Genomic DNA, 22,055 nt, shown 5'->3' on the forward strand with positions numbered 1-22,055 from the left:
CTTGCTGTCTGTACTGAGTCACTGTAGAAGGGCCCCTCTCCCATTACATATGTATTTCCGTCATGTGACAGGTAGTCCTTCTCTGTACCCGTCCTGGCATTGAGGTCTCCGCAGATGAGAACTCTGCCCTTGGACTGGAATTGGGCTACCTCCCTCCGTAGGTCCTCATAGATGTCCGGCTTATAGTATGGGGATTCTGATGGAGGAATGTAGGCTGCGCAGAGGTAGATGTCCTGCTGAGAGGTGAGGATGGAGCTGCCTATCCTGATCCAGATATGGCTTTCTCCTCTTTTTACTGCCTTGATGTGATCTTTAATCTCCTCCTTGTACCATATTAGTATTCCCCCTGAACAGCGGCCCTGTATGGTGTTCTTGTTTTTCTGGGCAGAGACAGAAAATTCCCTATATCCTATGGGTGCCAGGGATTCCTCCTCTGTCCGTACCCATGTCTCCAGAAGGATCTGGATGTCAATGTTCTTTAGCCTTTGTTTGAAGTTTGGGTCATTTGTCTTGGACCCAAAAGCTGAGGCATTCAATCCTTGAATGTTCCAGCTACTGATAACTAAGGATGTCATATTTGGTCGATATACCTTATAATGAAGAAAGATTTTCATAGGACATAACAGGTTCTTGTGGTAGAGGGTTTGGGTGGCATGTGTTAAGGGTGTCTCATGAGTTGGCCGCACAATGTTTTGAGCAATGTCCTTATTTCTGCCATGTCACTGTTCACTGTTGTTTTGTAATGCCATTGTGGGGCATGTGGTCCCCTGTGCCCTCTCTGTGGACTCTCTCTAGGGTTTGCTGTGTGTTGCCATTGTGGGGCATGTGGTCTCCTGTGCACTCTCTGTGGACTCTCACTATGGGTTGCTGTGTGTTGCCATTGTGTGGCATGTGGTCTCCTGTGCCCTCTCTGTGGATTCTCTCTGGGGATTGCTATGGGTTGCCATTGTGGGGCATGTGGTCTCCTATGTCCTCTCTGTGAACTCTCACTATGGATTACTGTGTGTTGCCATTGTGGGGCATGTGGTCTCCTGTGCCCTCTCTGTGGATTCTCTCTAGGGATTCCTGTGGGCTGCCATCTGTTTGGTGGGTGTCTTGGAGGTCTGTTTAGAACTATATCCTTGAGCTCTTTTGCTAGATGGCTAACCCCTTGTTTATTGAGGTGTTTATCGTCATATAGGTGATGGAGCATTATTTCAGGGTGGATTGCCAGCTGTATATTTGGTGTTAAGGCGATACTGGCGGCCAGCTCTGAGTTGATTTACTGGGTTACCTCTTGGCTTATTTCTTTCCTAGGAAGCAGGGCAGACAGGATTATTTTGGTTCTGGCGAATTTTTGCTGGGCTGCTATAGCGAGTTTTGATAGGTCCTGAGTGACTGTCTCTTGATGGATATTGTTTGTGCCGGTGTGTAGTATGAGGTGTGTGGGCTCTGTGAAGTATGGGTTACTGATCACCTTCTCTGCTTGTGGGATTGTTGAACAGTGGATTTTTGTGACTCGTGCTCCTGGGAACAGTCTCTTAGTGTCCAGGTATTTTCCGTTTGAGTCTATTATTAGGACGATGTTGGGGCCTGATGTTCTATTTGGGCCATTTGCTTTTTGTGTGCCGTTGGGTCCTTGAGGGATGGTTGCCCTGGGCGGCTGTAGTGATGGGGCCATATTTTTGTTTCTGGGAGTGAGGATACAGTTTTCCTTTGTAGGGTTGTTGGTTTCCCTGTTTTGCTATATGGGAGTGTGCTGTATTTTTATTGCTGGGATTGTTTCAGTCTGATTGGGGCTGTTCCTGGTCTGTGGTATGTCAGGCATTGGGGTAGTTGGTGCATGCATCAGTTTTGGGCTAATATTTATATTTTCAGATCCTGTGTCCATGCTTTGTTGCAGATTTAATGATTTTAACTGGGATATTTCTTCTTTGTGATTGAGTTTTCTGTCTTCTGTCGTCAAGTCTGTCTTCAGCTTTGATATTTCCACTTTCAGGTGGTCATTTGCATTTTTCTCACCTTGGCTTATTTGGAAATCCTCTTTGAATTGGGTAAACTCACTTTCTAATTGGGACAGACAGTCTCTGAGTATATCCATTGGGGGTTGTGATGTAGATGTTGCTGGTGCATAGCTTGGGACCCTGGCAGCTGTGGTCTGGCCAGGATCCTCTAGGGGGTTCACACAGGGGTGTACTCTGTGAATGAAATTACTAATGTCCTTGGTTGCAGGGTCAATCCATCGGGAAGGTGGCAATTTTGTAAGCTTATAGGATGCCATGGTGCAATTGGATTTGGACATGAGGGTATAACTACAATAGCTATTGTGGTTTGTTCCTAGGCAAGTACCTATTGCGGTCTTCCCTTGGGACTTTCTGTTATAAAATATTCTATGTTGTGTAGATTTGGGGAAGCGATGTTACTTGTTCTAATTGTAACTAGAAAGAGGAGTTTGGTTAACAGAGGTGGACACAGAATGACTAACACGTGACCCTGAGATAGTGTTTTTCATGGTTAGCCAGTATTGGATATTATTGGTGGAATAAATAATGCTATCATGTGAACTTTCCTGTTTCCTTTTTGAACTTCTATACTCTTGTAGTGATTAGTCTATCAGATTTGATGAATTGAGAGTGTAGTTTGTATTTTGTGAGGTTATTATTAGGGATGAGCGAATGTATTCACCAATATTCGGTATCCAACGCATAATTGGGTATTTTAAACGGTTGAGAGATGCTCTTAGTGCAATAAACTGGGATGATGTACTAAGTAATAAAAGTACACAAAGCAAATGGGAGACTTTTATGAGCATCCTGACTAGGGCTTGTGCACAAAATCTACCCTATGGGAACAAACATGCTAGAAATAGGAAGAAACCCCTATGGCTAAATAGAGCTGTAAGTGAAGCAATAAAAGAAAAACAGAAAGCCTTAAAAGAATTAAAGAGGGTAGGTAGTGATGAGGCATTATATAATTATAGAAAATTAATAAAATATGTAAAAAGCAAATTAAGTTAGCTAAGTTTGAGACAGCGAGACTCATTGCGAGAGAAAGTAAAAATAATCCTAAAATATTCTTTAACTACATAAACAGTAAAAAACTGAAAAGCGATAGTGTTGGCCCTCTTCAAAATAGTCTTGGTGAAATGGTGGAAAGGGATAACGGTAAAGCCAACCTGATGAATGATTTTTTTTCTACGGTTTTTATACAAGAAAATGCCATGGCAGATGACATGACCAGTGATACCATAAATTCACCCTTGAATATTACCTGCTTAACCCAGCAGGAAGTACGCCGCCGCCTCGAAATCACTAAGGTTGACAAATCTCTGGGCCCGGATGGCATACACCCCTGAGTACTACTACTACTACTTAGTATATAGAGTGTCAACACTTACGTGTTGTAATTAGTTTAACCCCTTCATGACCAGCCGATTTTTCGCTTTCCGTTTTTTTTTTCGCCATTCTTTTTCTGAGAGATGTAACTTTTTTATTTTTCAGTCTATATGGTCATGTCAGGGCTCATTTTTTGTGGAACGAGCTGTACTTTTAAATGAAACCATAGGTTTTACCATATAGTGTACTGGAAAACGGCAAAAAAATTCCAAATGCAGAAAAATTGCAAAAAAAGTGGAATACCACTATTGTTTTTGAGATATTTTAATCACTGTGTTCACTATATGGTAAAACTGATGTGTGGTTGTGATGCCTCAGGTCAATGCGAGTTCGTAGACACCAAACATGTATAGGTTTACTTTTATATAAGGGGTTAAAAAAAATCGGAAGTTTGTCCGAAAAAAGTGGCACACGTTTTACGCCATATTCCGTGACCCGTAGCGTTCTTATTTTTCTGGGATCTATGGCTCAGTGACGGCTTATTTTTTGCGTCTCGAGCTGACGTTTTTAGCGGTACCATTTTTGTACAGTTGCTACGTTTTGATCGCCTATTACATTTTGCGCAAAAGTTGTGGCGACAAAAAAACGTCATTGTGTCGTTTGGAATTTTTTTTGCCGCTACGCCGTATACTGATCAGATTAATTGATCTTATATTTTGATAGATCAGGCATTTCTGAACGCGGCGATACCAAATGTGTGTATATTTTTTATTTTTTTAACCCTTTAATTTTCAATGGGGCGAATGGGGAATGATTTGAACTTTTAGTTTTTTTTGTTTTTTTTTTAATTTTTTAAAACTTTTTTTTAACTTTTTTTTTTTATTTTACTAGTCCTCCTAGGGGGCTATTGCGATCAGCAGTCCGATCGCACTGCACTATCTGCTGATCACAGCTACATAGCTATAAACAGCAGATACGCTCACTTTCTTTTTCACTGTGCCGCGGGCACAGCGAAAGTTAAAGCAATTCATGTGTAGTACAGGAGTCATCACATGACCCTGTGCTACCATGACAGCTACCGGAAGTCACGTGATCGCGTCACGTGACTTCCGGTATCGGGCGGTAAGTAAAAGTTTACCGCGATCGCGCTTATAATGGCGCTGTCACATATTGACAGCGCCATTTAAGGGGTTAAACGGCACGAGCAGATAACGATTCTGCTCGTGCCTAGCAGGCACACATCTCAGCTGTGAAAATCAGCTGAGATGTGCGCCGATGGCAGCATGCTGCCGCTGGCAGACTGCGGGCAGTAACGTTATGACCGCTAGGACGTAATTTTACGCCCCGCGGTCGTTAAGGGGTTAATTCACTTGGATAATGAATGTATGAAGTCGGGCATGATCCATAGTTCTCCCTTTGACACTCTATATACTAATTCTGAGCAGTTTCTCCATCAATAGAGTGACTTACAGTGCAACATAATTTCTATACAGACTGATGGTCCCTATTTACTTGTTATTCTTATGAGGGACTTTGCTGGTTCTAAACCCACCTTCTCCCCAATGAATGGGAGTCGCAGTTGTACTTCTTCTTACCCTCTTGTGCCTTCTCTGTTTGTATGTGTATTTTATGCTGAATTTTTCATCAATAAAATGTATGTTTTAAGGATTATTAGCATCATATATATTCTTGGTTAAGGATATAAGTGGTTTCACTGTTAGATAGATGCAATCCTGATCATAGTAAAACAAAATATGTGGAATGTGTGGTTATAGGAATTGAGTTCTGTGATAGATAGACCATTATTTTTAATCTTCACAGATTCCTTAATAACAGGGTCGGTACCGCAGGACTGGCGCATAGCAAATGTGGTGCCAATATTCAAAAAGGGGACAAAAACTGAGCTGGGAAATTATAGGCCGGTAAGTTTAACCTTTACGGTTGGTAAAATCCTTGAGTGTTTCTTGAGAGATGCTATACTGGAGTATCTCAAGAAAAATAACCTTATGACAGAGTATCAACATGGGTTTATGAGGGATCGATCCTGTCAAACTAATTTGATCAGCTTCTATGAGGAGGTAAGTTCAAGCCTGGACCAGGGAAATGCAGTGGATGTTTTGTATATGGACTTTTCAAAAGCTTTTGATATGTTGCCACACAAAAGGTTGGTACATAAAATGAGAATAATGGTGATAGGGGAAAATATGTGTAACTGGGTTAAAAACTGGCTCAGTGATAGGAAACAAAGGGTGGTTATTAAATGTACGTACTCGGACTGGGTCTCAGTTCATAGTGGGGTACCACAGGGGTCAGTATTGGGCCCGCTTCTGTTCAACATATTTATTAATGACCTTGTTGGGGGCATGCGGAGCAGAATTTCAATATTTTCAGATGATACTAAACTCTGCAGGGTAATCAATACAGAGGAGGATAATTTTATATTACATGGAGATTTATGTAAATTGGAGGATTGGGCTGAGAAGTGGCAATTGAAGTTTAATGTAGATAAATGTAAGGTCATGCACTTGGGTAGAGGAAATAACATTTATGATTATGTACTTAATTGTAGAACACTGGGTAAAACAGACACAGAAAAACACTTGGGTGTATGGATGGATGGTAAACTTAACTTTAGTGGACAGTGTCAGGCAACTGCTGCCAGGGCTAATAAAATAATGGGATGTATTAAAAGAGGTATAAGTGTTCATGAAAAAATATAGTTCTACCTCTGTACAAGTCACTAGTGCGACCGTACTTGGAATACTGTGTACAATTCTGGCCACCGATATATAAGAAGGACATAGCTGAACTGGAGAGGGTGCAGAGAAGAACGATCAAGATTATTAGAGGAATGGGGGTTATTAAACTTGGGGTTATTTAGTTTGGAAAAACGAAGGTGTGGCGCCCTGGACAAGCCAGGTCGTCACAGGTACTACACCAACACACCCCACACCCTGGCTAGGCACACCTAAGTCAAACACAAATCCTTGTTGCCTTCCTCCAGGGGCTGATGTCCACAACAGGGGGTGGGTCAGGCGGTTGGTCCCGCCCACCGAGGAGTTCACAGTCCTGGAGGCGGGAAAAGGAGTCAGTTTAGAGTTCAGTTTTGGAGAGTGAGGTGGTAGTAGAGGAGACTGACCATGTCCGGGTGTGTGGCCCGGGCACATACAGCAAGGTTGGCAGACGGTGGTGACCGTCTGCAGGAGAGGCTGATTGGAGTGAACCGTACGGACCAGGGACGGGCGGTGGCCCGCCGGTACTGGATCGGGGAGTGAAGAGAAGCCAGCACCATTCGGCAGGGCCTACGGACCCCGACCAGGCTAGGAGTCGCCGTAAAACCATTTAAATCCGTTAGCGACGGGAACCTCTGGGGTTTCCCAGCAGTCAAGACCCGATTGAAGGCAACAGCTCACACCGTAAAGGGAAACACAGTCACCGCCAAGGCTACAGTTCCCAGGGCCAGAGCCTGCGGGCAAAAGGGGCTCCCTCAGCATCCATCCAAGCTGGGGAGCGGGTTGCCGGTGGGAAGCCATTGGAACCGTAAACACAACACAGGTGCAGGGAAAGGCAGTCACCATCAACCTACCGGGAGAACAAACGCAGCCGCCTGTGGGACCCGTCCATCCAGCCGTTTGTTTGACCAGAGACTCTGTGTGAATTACTGGCTGAGTGAGTACCACCGTGCCGTGCGGCACAGCGCTGCCCCCGCAACCCTGCACCTCACCAGACCCCGTAACCCGCCTGCCATCCCTAATCCCTCACCGGGGCCCCGGGACAATCAACCCCCCTACCCACGGAGGGGAGAACCAACATCCAAGCTGCTCCCTGTGATCCCCGTCCAGAGCAGCGGTGGTGTCACAACTTCACCACAACCGTGGCGTCACGGACAATATCCCCAAACCACACACCAACCCCCCTTTCACTCACGGGCGAGGAATGCCGCTCGAGTCCCCGGGATCCGGCCCACCGCTTGAGCCACCACCGAGCAGCAGCAGCCGGACCCGAGCAGTGGGTGAGCGCAGCGTCCCCTCCTCCGCCCGCGACAACTTGGCGTCACGAACAGGATCTTACCGCTCTGCCGTCTGGTAGAGGTGCGCCTTGTGACCGCCGGAGGTGTCCAGCCGAAAATTTGGAGAAGCCGCCATTTTGGGCGCAAAAAGTCCCCGCTCGAGCGTCTTCCCGAGCAGTGGAGGCACGAAAGCTGAAACCCCGCCCCTGTAGAGGAGGAGCCGGAAAAAGACTAAGGGGGACGGATGGTGTCTGGCCGCATGTCGCTCGCGGCTATAAAAGCAGGGACGCCAGGACCCTGCGCCCATCTTTTTGTTCCTGGAAAAGGCCGCTGCAGCGATGCACCAACCGTCCCGCAGCACCGTAGCCTCCGCGCCCGGGACCGCGGCGTGGGTGGAGGTCCGGACCGCCCAGCTACAACAACAGCTGCAGATCCGCGTGCAGCTCCTCCTGGAGGAGTGGGAGGCCGACATGGCGGAGGTGGTGGCGGCTATAAGGAGACGTGAGGTGGAGGAAGATTTGGAGGAGCGGGTAAGAGACCCACGCCCCTGTATTCCGGAAGGATCGGCCACTGCGGCTGAGGGGCCCAGCCCGCGCCCGCTCACCCTGATGCCTCCCCCGCTATCCGCGGTAGTCGCTACCGTCCCGCCACTAGGCCCGCTACCCGCCCAACCGGTAGCGGTACCCCGCCTGTCCGCCCAAGCGGACCGACCTGCAGCCGAGGCCCGTGACCGTGCAGCACCGCTCTCTTGGAAGACACCAAAGGCCGAGCCCGTCGGTGAAGCTGTACCAGAGGCACCGGTGACCGTGCCTGACCCCGTACCAACCCCGGCAGCCCATCTCATGCCGGAGGAGGCGGAGGCTCAGCGGGAGAGGATCCCTGTGCCCGTTCCCCACACCTCGGCTGTGGTTGTGCCGGGTCGCCGCTGTAAGGCAGCACCCCAGGCCAAGTCACCACGGGACCTTCCACCCAGATTGCAAGTGGTGGGCAGCGTCAAGGAGGTCTCGCGGGGCCCGACCCGTGCGCAGGGGCCCGCAGCAGCCCCATATTGGGACAGGGAGCCGACATCGCTGGGCCTGGAGATTGCCGAGAGGGAAAGAAGGAAGGCAGAGCTGGTGGCCCGCACTATTGAGGAGAAAGAGCGCCTCCGAAGAGCCACCTTCCGGGTGCGGGGCCCGAGATATGAAGGACAGGTCCGGAGATTTGATACCCGAAGGGGGTATGGCTTTATTTACGAGCCGGGCCTGGAGGCAGAAGTTTTCGTGGCCCGGAGAGATGTGAATGATCACCTACCGGAAGACCATCCCAGCCGCAATCTGCTCCCCGGTGACCTCGTCAACTACACCCGACATTGTGGGGAGAGGGGATGGTACGCCCTGGGTGTCCGGCTGAGAGTAGGCCAAGGGCTTCAAGCACCCGCTCAGCCCTCTACCCCGGTCAGTGAGGTGGACCTGAAGTAAAGTCAGTGGTCCTCCGCCAAAAAGTTGTCCCCGTTGGGACCATAAGCACCGTTGTTGTTACAAGTTTGAATGATAAGTGAAGAATAATCAACCGAAGAAGTTACCTGATTGGCACCGTGATTGAACCGGCCATTGCCGGCAACTGTTGTCCCCGTAGGAACTATCTGCAACCGTTACGTAAGGAACTGCTTACGGACAAGCCCGAGAACTTGCAGGGCAACCACAAACTTAGTGGAATGTAAATAAAAATGTTTTTTGGCTTGAAACCGTTACCGCCTCCGGAGAGGCTGATTTGGGAGGATGGGCCTGGAGGAAAGGGATGGCCCAGGCCCGCCACTACCGTAACCGGTGGCGATCCTCCGGGGGTTCAGGGGTCCCCATGGAGGCGGGTCCCCTGAAAGAGACAGAACCCGCTCGGGCAACTTGGTGCTGAACTGGGGTCAAGGGGTGTTGCCCGCTTCTTAGGGGCAGCATCAGGGCCAGGTTGTTTGGGTGGGAGAAGAGCGGAAGCCGTACCGTTATAAAATGTTTGTGATGTTTTTCTATGTCTTTTACCGTTTTACTCTTTTGCAGTTAAACAAAAAAAAAAACGGTGATGGACAGGCAGCCCGCGGACGGTCTGCATTTTACTAAGGGCGAATGTGGCGCCCTGGACAAGCCAGGTCGTCACAGGTACTACAGCAACACACCCCATACCCCGGCTAGGCCCACCTAAGTCAAACACAAATCCTTGTTGCCTTCCTCCAGGGGCTGATGTCCACACCAGGGGGTGGGCCAGGCGGTTGGTCCCGCCCACCGAGGAGTTTACAGTCCTGAAGGCGGGAAAAGGAGTCAGTTTAGAGTTCAGTTTTGGAGAGTGAGGTGGTAGTAGAGGAGACTGACCATGTCCGGGTGTGTGGCCCGGGCACATACAGCAAGGTTGGCAGATGGTGGTGACTGTCTGCAGGAGAGGCTGATTGGAGTGAACCGTACGGACCGGGGACTGGCGGTGGCCCGCCGGTACCGGATCGGGGAGTGAAGAGAAGCCAGCACCATTCGGCAGGGCCTACGGACGCCGACCAGACTAGGAGTCGCCGTAAAACCGGTCAAATCCGTTAGCGACGGGAACCTCTGGGGTTTCCCAGCAGTCAAGACCCGATTGAAGGCAACAGCTCACACCGTAAAGGGAAACACAGTCACCGCCAAGGCTACAGTTCCCAGGGCCAGAGCCTGCGGGCAAAAGGGGCTCCCTCAGCATCCATCCAAGCTGGGGAGCGGGTTACCGGTGGGAAGCCATTGGAACCGTAAACACAACACAGGTGCAGGGAAAGGCAGTCACCATCAACCTACCGGGAGGAGAACAACCGCAGCCGCCTGTGGGACCCGTCCATCCAGCCGTTTGTTTGACCAGAGACTCTGTGTGAATTACTGGCTGAGTGAGTACCACCGTGCCGTGCGGCACAGCGCTGCCCCCGCAACCCTGCACCTCACCAGACCCCGTAACTTGCCTGCCATCCCTAATCCCTCACCGGGGCCCCGGGACAATCAACCCCCCTACCCACGGAGGGGAGAACCAACATCCAAGCTGCTCCCTGTCATCGCTCCGGGGATCCCCGTTCAGAGCAGTGGTGGTGTCCAGGGCCAGATTAAGGTTGGTGGGGGCCCCTGGGCAGAAAATCTGGTGGGGGCCCCATAACGTTAACATTTTTAGCCATAACAGTAGAGCACAAACTGTAGCATTTAGATATAAATCCACTGAGCATGGATCTTATCCTGTTCTGCCACATTCAGATTTACACTTATACACAGAAAATAAAGTTACTCGCATTTTTTTATTGATCCCAATGTTAAGACTGCGAAGGAATAGTAAAAATAAATAAAGGGAAAGTTCTCACTGGCGGCAATGGTTGCTAAAAATAACAATGTGCTCTCTATTGTATTATCTCCGGAGTAGTACATAACAGCTGATGTCTGTACACGGTATGCCATACACAGTATCAGAGGTGGATCTAGGTTTTCCTGTCCATGGAGAAGGAGTTCAGTTTGGCGCCCCCTTCTATACATGGCTTATGCGGTTTGAGTAGTTGTCATGTGACCGCTCATACGCCATTTTCACACGTGCCGATGAGCTGCTCTTCCTAACTCTCTCAATGTTCAGTGAAATACTACAGCCCATAAAGAGAAGCAGAAAGAGAAGCTAATTGTGACTCAAAGTATTAAAATGACCTGCAAGTGGTCATGTGACCACTTCTAAAATTAGCAAGCAGAGCTGAATCCTTACATTGAGTATATTACAGGTTGTTGGATTGGGCATGCTACGGGGCTTACTTTTATTATTAAAGGGGTTGTCCAGCTCGACATGGAAAATTTGTAGTTATATGACTGCAGACTTCTGAATTCTCACAGCTTGCGGACTGCACACTGTCATGATTTTCCCGTGCCATGAGCAAGTGGTCATGGGACTGCAAGTATGCGATTTGCTTACTTCCGGCCACATTCAAATTAGACGTCTGCAGCCTCACTCAATAGTTACATGCCCTCAAGCTCTCACTGCTGGCATCGGAGAGTCCTGACAGTGTGCAGTGTGCACACTGAGGATTCAGAAGTCTGCAGTCACATAGAAACTTTCATCACAAACCTGGACAACCCCTTTAATGCTACTAACATAATGTAGAAACCCTTGCAGTCATGTAATTTTACAAATCATGGCTTGCTGCGTGTGTACAGGATCAGAATCAGTAAAATGTACATAAATACACTGTGTGCAGAATTATTAGACAAATGAGTATTTTGATTACATGATACTTTTATACATGTTGTCCTACTACAAGCTGTATAGGCTGAGAGCCAACTACCAATTAAGTAAATCCGGTGATGTGCATCTCTGTAATGAGGAGGGGTGCGATGTAATGACATCAACACCCTATATAAGGTGTGCTTAATTATTAGGCAACTTCTTTTTCCTTTGGCATAATGGGTCAAAAGAGAGATGTGACGGGCTCTGAAAAGTCCATATTGTGAGATGTCTTGCAGAGGGATGCAGCAGTCTTGAAATTGCCAAACTTTTGAAGCGTGATCACCGAACAATCAAGCGTTTCATGGCAAATAGCCAACAGGGTCGCAAGAAGTGTGTTGGGCAAAAAAGGCGCAAAATAACTGCCCATGAATTGAGAAAAATCAAGCATGAAGCTGCCAAGATGCCATTTGCCACCAGTTTGGCCATATTTCACAGCTGCAACGTTACTGAAGTATCAAAAAGCACAAGGTGTGCCATACTCAGGGACATGGCCAAGGTAAGGAAGGCTGCAACCACCACCTCTGAACAAGACACAGAAGATAAAATGTCAAGACTGGGCCAAGAAATATCTTAAGACTGATGTTTCAAAGGTTTTATGGTCTGCTGAAATGAGAGTGACTCTTGATGGGCCAGATGGATGGGCCAGAGGCTGGATCAATAAAGGGCATAGAGCTCCACTCCGACTTAGACGTCAGCAAGGTGGAGGTGGGCACTGCTATGGGCTGGTATCATCAAAGATCAACTTGTGGGACCTTTTCGCGTTGAGGATGGAGTGAAGCTCAACTCCCAGACCTACTGCCAGTTTCTGGAAGACAACTTCTTCAAGCAGTGGTAAAGGAAGAAGTCGGTATCGTTCAAGAAAAACATGATTTTCATGCAGGACAATGCTCCATCACATTAATCCAACTACTCCACAGCGTGGCCGGCCAGTAAAGGTCTAAAAGATGAAAAAATAATGACATGGCCCCCTTGTTCACCTGATCTGAACCCCATAGAGAACCTGTAGCCCCTCATAAAATGTGAGATCTACAGGAAGGGAAAACAGTCCACCTCTTGTAGCAGTGTCTGGAGGCTGTGGTGGCTGCTGCACGCAATGTGGATCGTAAACAGATCAAGCACTGACAGAATCTATGGATGGTCGGCTGCTGAGTGTCATCAGAAAGAAAGGGGGCGATATTGGGCACTTATTTTTTGGGGTTTTGTTTTTGCATGTCAGAAATGTTTATTTCTAAATTTTGTGCAGTTATATTGGTTTACCTGGTGAAAATAAACAAGTGAGATGGGAATAGATTTGCTTTTTATTAAGTTGCCTAATAATTCTACACAGTAATAGTTACCTGCACAAACAGATATGCTACTAAGATAGCCAAATCTAAAAAACCCCACTCCAACTGCCAAAAATATTAAGATTTGATATTTATGAGTCTTTTGGGCTAATTGAGAACATAGTTGTTGATCAATAATAAAAAAAATCCTCTAAAATACAACTTGCCTAATAATTCTGCACATGGTGTACAGCACCAGAACCAAAAGCAATACCAAAATACATCACTAGCACCCTCATCAGTAAACGAATATATCACCAGAACCACCAATACATGACTACAGTACCAAATTTACTACAACAATATATTGTAGTGTCACATCCCCATATACATTTGTATCACATGAATTAACAACTCCCAGTATGTCCTTAACAAATGTAAGAAAATGCTGGGAGTTGTTATCAGTATTTATCAGACTTTGGACCATACAGGAACCACAGTCCTGATGAGAAGCATTGAGTATCACAAACATACAGTTACATCCAGGTACCTTGTAGGTGACATCTTCTCTGATCGGAGTCATCTTATTCTTTCTTCTCCATCTTGTCCAGACGTCATGATGACTTTTCACATCAACAGCTCCTCTCTGCAGACCTCCCGGGTCTTCTGCAGCACATCTCGACATTATGCCCTTAAAATAAATAGCAGAATGATTATAATGCTCCTAAATATAAATATATGACCTACGCTGTGCGTCTGAATAAATAATTGCCCCTCACTGTGCTCCCTGCACAAAATGACCCCCACAATGTCATTCTTATGGTACATGGACTATTCTTTCAGTTCTGGGCCCCCTCTTCACACCGTCCTCTACATTGTGTACCCACTATACTTCCAAATGTCTATACTGTGCCCCCTCCTCACACTCCCCCTCCTGAGCTGTACCCTCACAATGTCCCCCATGCTATCCCCTCTCTATACTGCCCTCACCCTCAGTACCAAAATCACTGAAAGTGCAACTCAATCTCACATTCCCTCTCCTCAGCATACTGTGCCCTCCATATTGTGCCCTCACACTGCCCACCATGCTGCCCCTTCTCTATACTGCCTACCTCCTTCACTATACAGTCACTATACCGCCCCTCAGTCTCACATTCCCCCTCCTCAGCATACTGTGCCTGCATACTGTGCCCTCACACTGGCCACCAAGCTGCCCCTTCTCTATACTCTATACTGCCTACCTCCTTCACTATACAGTCACTATACCGCACCTCAGTCTCACATTCCCTCTCCTCAGCATACTGTGCCTCCATACTGTGCCCTCACACTAGCCACCATGCTGCCCCTTCTCTATACCGCACCTCAGTCTCACATTCCCTCTCCTCCTCATACTGTGCCTCCATACTGTGCCCTCACACTGGCCACCAAGCTGCCCCTTCTCTATACTCTATACTGCCTACTTCCTTCACTATACAGTCACTATACCGCACCTCAGTCTCACATTCCCCCTCCTCAGCATACTGTGCCTCTATACTGTGCCCTCACGTTGCCCACCATGCTGCCCCAACTCTATACCGCACCTCAGTCTCACATCCCCCCTATTCAGCATACTGTGCCTCCATACTGTGCCCTCACACTGGCCACCAAGCTGCCCCTTCTCTATACTCTATACTGCCTACCTCCTTCACTATACAGTCACTATACCGCACCTCAGTCTCACATTCCCCCTCCTCAGCATACTGTGCCTCCATACTGTGCCCTCACACTGGCCACCATGCTGCCCCTTCTCTATACCACACCTCAGTCTCACATTCCCCCTCCTCAGCATATTGTGCCTCCATACTGTGCCCTCACACTGCCCACCATGCTCCCCCTTCTCTATACCGCACCTCAGTCTCACATCCCCCCTCTTCAGCATACTGTGCCTCCATACTGTGCCCTCACACTGGCCACCATGCTGCCCCTTCTCTATACCGCACCTCAGTCTCACATTCCCTCTCCTCCTCATACTGTGCCTCCATACTGTGCCCTCACACTGCCCACCATGCTGCCCCTTCTCTATACCGCACCTCAGTCTCACATTCCCTCTCCTCCTCATACTGTGCCTCCATACTGTGCCCTCACACTGGCCACCATGCTGCCCCTTCTCTATACCACACCTCAGTCTCACATTCCCCCTCCTCAGCATATTGTGCCTCCATACTGTGCCCTCACACTGCCCACCATGCTCCCCCTTCTCTATACCGCACCTCAGTCTCACATCCCCCCTCTTCAGCATACTGTGCCTCCATACTGTGCCCTCACACTGGCCACCATGCTGCCCCTTCTCTATACCGCACCTCAGTCTCACATTTCCTCTCCTCCTCATACTGTGCCTCCATACTGTGCCCTCACACTGGCCACCATGCTGCCCCTTCTCCGTACTGCTTATGTTCCTCACTACCCAGTCTCTATACTATGCCCCTCACACTTTTCTCCACCAATACTGTCCACTTACAATTTTCTCCCACCATATTGCTGCCTCACACTTTTTAATGGTGCCCCCCTGATTGCTGTGCAGGGGAACATATGCCGCATGCCCCCCAAAGGTACGCCCCTGTACAGTGTACAGGAGAATAAATGACTGTTACACAATATACTGTGATACAGACACCAGATGTTATACAATATACACATTATTATATACCATCTGATGTGTGTACACAGTATGTCACACTACTCTGTACACTGGATGCGGTATACCATGTACACAGATATACATGTCCTGCACTGATCACACCTGGACCTACAGGACCTCACATATTCTATATGTAATATGGGCCATATAGTGTAATGTGTGCTGCAGGCTCAGATGTGATCAGTGCAGGATTCTGTGTAGTGATGTTTGTGCTGGAGATCAGTGTGAGTTATTGCAGGGGAGGGATGAGGCCGATGACCCGGCACTGACAGCCCGACCTGATCTGCAGCAGTTAAGACTCCGGCAAGAACTCACACTGATAGCAGAGTGGCCGCTGTGCTGCCTGACACTATGGAACCGGTCTGGAGTTATCAGCGGCGTCCTGCTCCCTCCTCACTGCAGTCTCCTGCCCGGCCGGAACCATGATTAATAACCTCATACTTACCGGGATCCACGGAGACCTCCGGTCCTCCCACAAGCTCCTCTACGGCAGGAAGAAACAGCAGCACGGTGACGTCATCCTGGCAGACGCAGCCCACACAGCGTGCAGTGGGCGTGTCTGCAGTATAGTGATGGCCGGGATTGAAATACCTTAAAGGTACAGTGCGGTCTTGAACCACTGCGACATTAATAAAATGGTGGACACACAGATGGTGGTGGGGGCCCCCTCAGAGGCTCTTGTGGTGGGGGCCCCTGGGCTGAAGCCCCGTCTGCCCCGCCTATAATCCGGCCCTGGTGGTGTCACAACTTCACCACAACCGTGGGTGGCGGTGGCGTCACGGACAATATCCCCAAACCACACACCAACCCCCCTTTCACTAACGGGCGAGGAACGCCGCTCGAGTCCCCGGGATCCGGCCCACCGCTCGAGCCACCACCGAGCAGCAGCAGCCGGACCCGAGAGTGATTCACTACTAACATTTAAGCAGAGCCTGGACGCCTTTTTTGAAAAATGTAATATTACCAGTTTGTATATTAGATTTTATGACAGGGTGTTGGGAACTAGTCTGATTGCCGTATGTGGAGTCAGGAAGGAATTTTTTTCCCCATTGGAACTTGTTTGCTGCATGGTTTTTTTTTGCCTTCCTCTGGATCAACATGTTAGGCTACGGGTTGAACTAGATAGACTTAGGGCGGCTTTGCACACTACGACATCGCACGTGCGATGTCGGTGGGGTCAAATCGAAAGTGACGCACATCCGGCGTCACTTGCGATGTCGTAGTGTGTAAATCCTAGATGATACGATTAACGAGCGCATAAGCGTCGTTATCGTATCATCGGTGCATTCTCCGACATTTCCATAATGCCGGTGCAGAAACAGGTACGATGTAGTTCCTCGTTCCTGCGGCAGCACATATCGCTGTGTGTGAAGCCGCAGGAGCGAGGAACATCTCCTTACCTGCCTCCCGGCTGCAATGAGAAGGAAGGAGGTGGGCGGGATGTTTACATCCTGCTCATCTCCGCCCCTCCGCTTTGATTGGCCGCCTGCCGTGTGACGTCGCTATGATGCCGCACGACCCGCCCACTTAGGAAGGAGGCGGGTTGCCGGCCAGAGCGACGGTCGCAGGGCAGGTAGTGCATGTGAAGCTGGCGTAGCGATAATGTTCGCTACGCCAGCTATCACAAGATATCGTACCTGCGACGAGGGCGGGGACTATCGCACTCGACATCGCAGCATCGGCTTGCGATGTCGTAATGTGCAAAGCCCGCCTTAGACCTTAAAAACTATGATACTATGATAAGGGCGTAAGAGCGGCTGCAGCAGAACTCATGTGGAAATGCAGTTCAAAGTTAGAGAAAAGGATTAAAAATCTGCGTTGCCTTAAAAAAAAGTGATCCATATAGAAGAAATAATATTTGTCAATGTGTTTCCAAGCTTTATGGCTTCTTCCTCAGCACAAAAATTATATACTAAATGATTTGTCCTGAAGAAGAAGCCAAAAGTCTTTGAAACTCACTTAGAAATAAAAGTGGAGACTTTTCACCTTTTTCTCTCCAACCTTTAACTACATTTTAGTCATGGTAAGTTTTTTGCAATACTTTTTTTACCACTTAATTTGTACAATACTATTATTACTATCATTAACTTTTGACAATCTTTCCAATCCTTGCCAAAAAAAGACCTAATAAGAAAAGCTAGGTAAGTAGATACTCGTACAGAAAACAAAATGTGATGGCAGGTTGCAGTGTAGGTGTGTTATGTAGTCTTGTCAAACTGGGTGAGTAATGCAGGTGTATAAAAACAGACATCAACAGGTTTTTGGGGTTTTGTTTAAACATAACTCAACTCCTTTCCAAAAAATGGCAAAATAAGAAATGCTAGCTAGGTAGATAATCTATTGCTGTGGCATGTATGAATGCAAAATGTAATAAATAAAATAAATTGGGCGGGATGATTCAGCTTAATCAAAACACAAATTGAATTTGCAGAGACATTTGAATTGCATAAAATTATACATTAATATGATTTGCATTGAATTGAATTGCTCATCTCTAATTGAAAACATGTTTTCTACTAGACTTCTACATGGTAAAATTTGCACAACATCTCAAAACTTACATACACTGACAAGCAAATGGGTAACAATGGTTTGAATTTTTGACTTTCAGGCTCCATATCTCACCATCCACTACAGATTCAAACATGAGTCTACCTTCATTTTAAAAAAAATCATCTTGGCTATAACATATATAAAGTTGACTTGCTGCTATTTAGCATATGATTAGTTATGCAGATTTTTGTAATGTCACTGCATTGTTACTGTTTTGCTCCTAAAAATGTAAATTTTTATTTTAATATTTTGTTAGTATTTTTTAAATCCAGATTTGGCTTTCAACACTGCCTGAATCCTTCTGGGCATGTTCTCAATCGGATTCTTTTCAATGCAGAAGAAAACGGGTTTGAATACCGCGCCAAAACGACAGAATGCGAGGAGTAAAAGTAAATCCCTTTTATTTCCACAGGTCTACGCGTTTCAGGGACATATCTGTCCCCTTCTTCAGGACAATGTACAGGAAAAATATTAATATTTCCTGTACATTGTCCTGAAGAAGGGGACGGATATGTCCCTGAAACACGTAGACCTGTGGAAATAAAAGAGATTTACTTCTACTCCTCGCATTCCTGTCGTTTTGGCGCGGTATTCAAACCCATTTTCTTCTGCACTGAAATTTATCTTATCACCGCGGGACCACTGCCTTCCACGCTACTGCTATGTTTACTAAGGGGTTGCGACTGGCACAACCTGACAAGGTGAGTGTCTTTTCAGCATTTACCCCATACCAGTTTACCGGATAAGACCCTATTTGTGCCTTTTTTCCACAGTTTGCTTCTTTTTCTCAATCAGATTCAGTCATGTCTCAACTGAAATCTGATTCCAGGTCTATTCTACTTGTTCCCAATGTTGGTGCATAATTGTCAACTCACTTGGGTATGTATAAAGCTTTTTCTTCAACTATACCCACAAGTTTGGGTTGAGGTCTGGGGACTGTGGGGGCCAATCCAGCACCTCTACTTCATTGTCACTAAAACATTTCTTCTGAAATTGTCCTGCTGAAAACTATGTCTTATTTTTCCAACCCACAATGCACGGGTGTACAAACTAACTTGTCTTGTAGGATACTCACTTCTTCCACCGACATTAACAGTTCCTTCAATTTCTTGATCCATTAACCCCTTTTCCCCTTGTTTCTTCCATTTGCCCCCATCAGTGCCTAGTCTATTGACTTTCATCTCATTGCTCCAAATCACCTGTTTCCAATCCTCTAGTGTCCTTTTTTCAAACCTTTTTGCAAACTCGAGCCTATTCTTCTTATACCAATATTGAAGTCGAGGCTTCTTTGCCTTTTTCAAGCCAACATTCCAGACTTGTGTAACATGAATTGCATGGTGCTTCCTTAGATATTTGTGATCTCACTATTACAAAGCATACAAGATACCGCCACTGCCGTGTTATTCGCGCCAGAATTGATAGACCTTGTAATGAGCCGACTTGTTGACTTCGATATTTTGCCTGGACATCCATCTCTTTTCCAACACAGCACCCTGTTATGCTGCCCAATGGTCCAAAAAAATGAATACTGGATATCAGTCAATTATATGCTGGCTACTCGGCTACTATAAAACACAGTATTCTCTAACTTTACCATGCTGAATAGGAAATCCCATGTGAAACCAAAAAATAAGCTCCTTAACTCTTTTCAATATTGGACTGTGTCCAGAAAAAGAGCCTTTTTGAATATGCCTATAGTAACATATCCTTATATTCTGAAAAACTCTCTCCCATCACTAAATATTGATGCATTAAACATTTCATTATTAACAGATAACACAAACTGAATTAGATATGTTAAACAAAATACCTTGGGTTTTCCAATTATTGTTTCATTTGCTTTACCATCTGAAAAGGACCAACGATACATAGATTTGGAACCACTGTTAGTTGTAGCAATATAGGTCAACTGTGATGGAGTGTCAAGCCTTAGAAAGAAGAAAAACAGTCAAAATTAGATTAAGACTATTTAAATAACATTGTAATTTATTTAAACATTAAATAGACAACCGTGTTGCAAAAAGTAATTGTATACACTTGTAGCATATCCATTCCCATACCTAATCTACTATTCACTAATTTAATGTCACTTAGGTCACATACGCACATGTGAGTATTTGGTGAGTTCTTTAGTTCGGTATTTGTAGCCAAAACCAGGAGTGGAACAATCAGAGGAAAAATGTAATAGAAATGCATGCACCACTTCTGCATTTTTACCGACTTTTGGTTTTGCCTTACAAATATTGAGGTAACAAATAGAGTTGAGCGCGGTTCGTGGTTCGAGGTTCTCCAGTTCTAAGCTCGAGTGATTTTTGGGGCTGTTCGAGATCGAACTAGAACTCGAGCTTTTTGCAAAAGCTCGATAGTTCTAGATACGTTCGAGAACGGTTCTAGCAGCAAAAAACAGGGCTTTTTACAGCTACAGTGAGCAGGAGCCATCGCTGGCAGCCTGCCACAAGCTGGTAACCAAGATAAACATCGGGTATCCAAGCAAAGCGCTTTGGTTAGTAACCCGATGTTTATCTTAGTTACGTGCAGGAAGCCCACACTTCCCGCTCAGCTCACTCCGCCCCCTCCTGCCCGCGGCATGTACACATATACACACACACACGTACACATACATACACACACACACACACACACACACACAACCCCCCCCCCGCTCGGCTTACCTGCGGTGATGAAGTCCCGCCATCCCGACCTCAGCGCTGTCACTGTCCTCCATGGCCGCCGCTTGTCACATCACCTCTCGCTTCCGACCCGAGACGTCACGGACCTCTCGCGATACTTGATGTGAAGGCGCCGGTCATTGACCTCAGTGACAGGGGCTGTCGGCAGTGCTGGAGATCAGCGCAGGTAATGTACCTCGCTGACAGCAGCACTTGTCATCCCCTGCAGTGACCTGGGCTGACCCATTGATGTTAGCTCAGGTCACTGCACTGCTCTCCCAGTCAATGGGGAACATCCTGCTCTTCATTGACTGGGACAGTGTGGATCGTCATGGCAACCCCTTGGATTACACCAGACCTGGATTTGTTTTTCATTCTAATAAATTGGTTAAAGAGGGAATGTTTTGGGGAGTATTTTTTCAAATAAAAATGTGGTTGTCGTCTATTTTTTTTTTATTACTGACTGGGTTGGTGATGTCGGGTATCTGATAGATGCCTGACCTCACCAACCCCAGGGCTTGATGCCAGGTGACATTACACATCTGGTATTAACCCCATATATTACCCCGTTTGCCACCGCACCAGGGCGCGGGATGAGCTGGGGCGAAGCACCAGGATTGGCGCATCTAATGGATGCGCCACTTCTGGGGCGGCTGCGGCCTGCTATTTTTAGGCTGGGGAGAGTCCAATAACCATGGACCTCCCTAGTCTGAGAATATCAGGCCCCAGCTGTCTGCTTTACCTTGGCTGGTAATCCAATTTTGGGGGACCCCTACGTGTTTTTTTTTTTAAATTATTTATTTAATTTAAAATAACAGCGTGGGGTGCCCTCAGTTTTGGATTACCAGCCAAGGTGAGGTTGCCAGCTGTGGTCTGCAGGCTGCAGCCGTCTGCTTTACCCTAGCTGGCTACAAAACTAGGGGGAACCCTACGTCATTTTTTTTTCATTTTTTTGGCTAAATACAAAGCTAAGCACCCCTTAGTGCCACATGAAAGGCACCAAAGGGTGCTCCACTTTTTTCTCCACTTGAGAAAAAATGGAGAATAAGTGGAGAAAAAGTGGAGAAAAAGTGGAGAAAAAGTGGAGAAAAGGTGGAGAAAAAGTGGAGAAGAAGTGGAGAAAAAGTGGAGAATAGGTGGAGAATAAGTGGAGAATAAGTGGAGAAAAAGTGGAGAAAAAGTGGAGAAAAAAATGGAGAAACAGTGGAGAAAAAGTGGAGAAAAAGTGGAGAAAAAAATGGAGAAACAGTGGAGAAAAAGTGGAGAATAAATGGAGAAAAAGTGGAGAAAAAGTGGAGAAAAAAATGGAGAAAAAGTGGAGAAAAAGTGGAG

General features: G+C 46.9%; 1 protein-coding gene across 1 annotated transcript in view; it reads right to left on the reverse strand.

The window, feature by feature from the left end:
* Window positions 1–22,055, reverse strand: part of PKD1L1 (polycystin 1 like 1, transient receptor potential channel interacting) — an 884,746-nt gene that overhangs the window by 635,579 nt on the left and 227,112 nt on the right. The window contains exon 13 of the mRNA XM_075316120.1: window positions 19,865–19,982. Coding sequence (XP_075172235.1) covers window positions 19,865–19,982 — 118 coding nt within the window. The remainder of the gene's footprint in view (window positions 1–19,864; window positions 19,983–22,055) is intronic.

This window comes from Anomaloglossus baeobatrachus, chromosome 6, assembly GCF_048569485.1.
Source record: "Anomaloglossus baeobatrachus isolate aAnoBae1 chromosome 6, aAnoBae1.hap1, whole genome shotgun sequence".
Classification (NCBI taxonomy): domain Eukaryota; kingdom Metazoa; phylum Chordata; class Amphibia; order Anura; family Aromobatidae; genus Anomaloglossus; species Anomaloglossus baeobatrachus.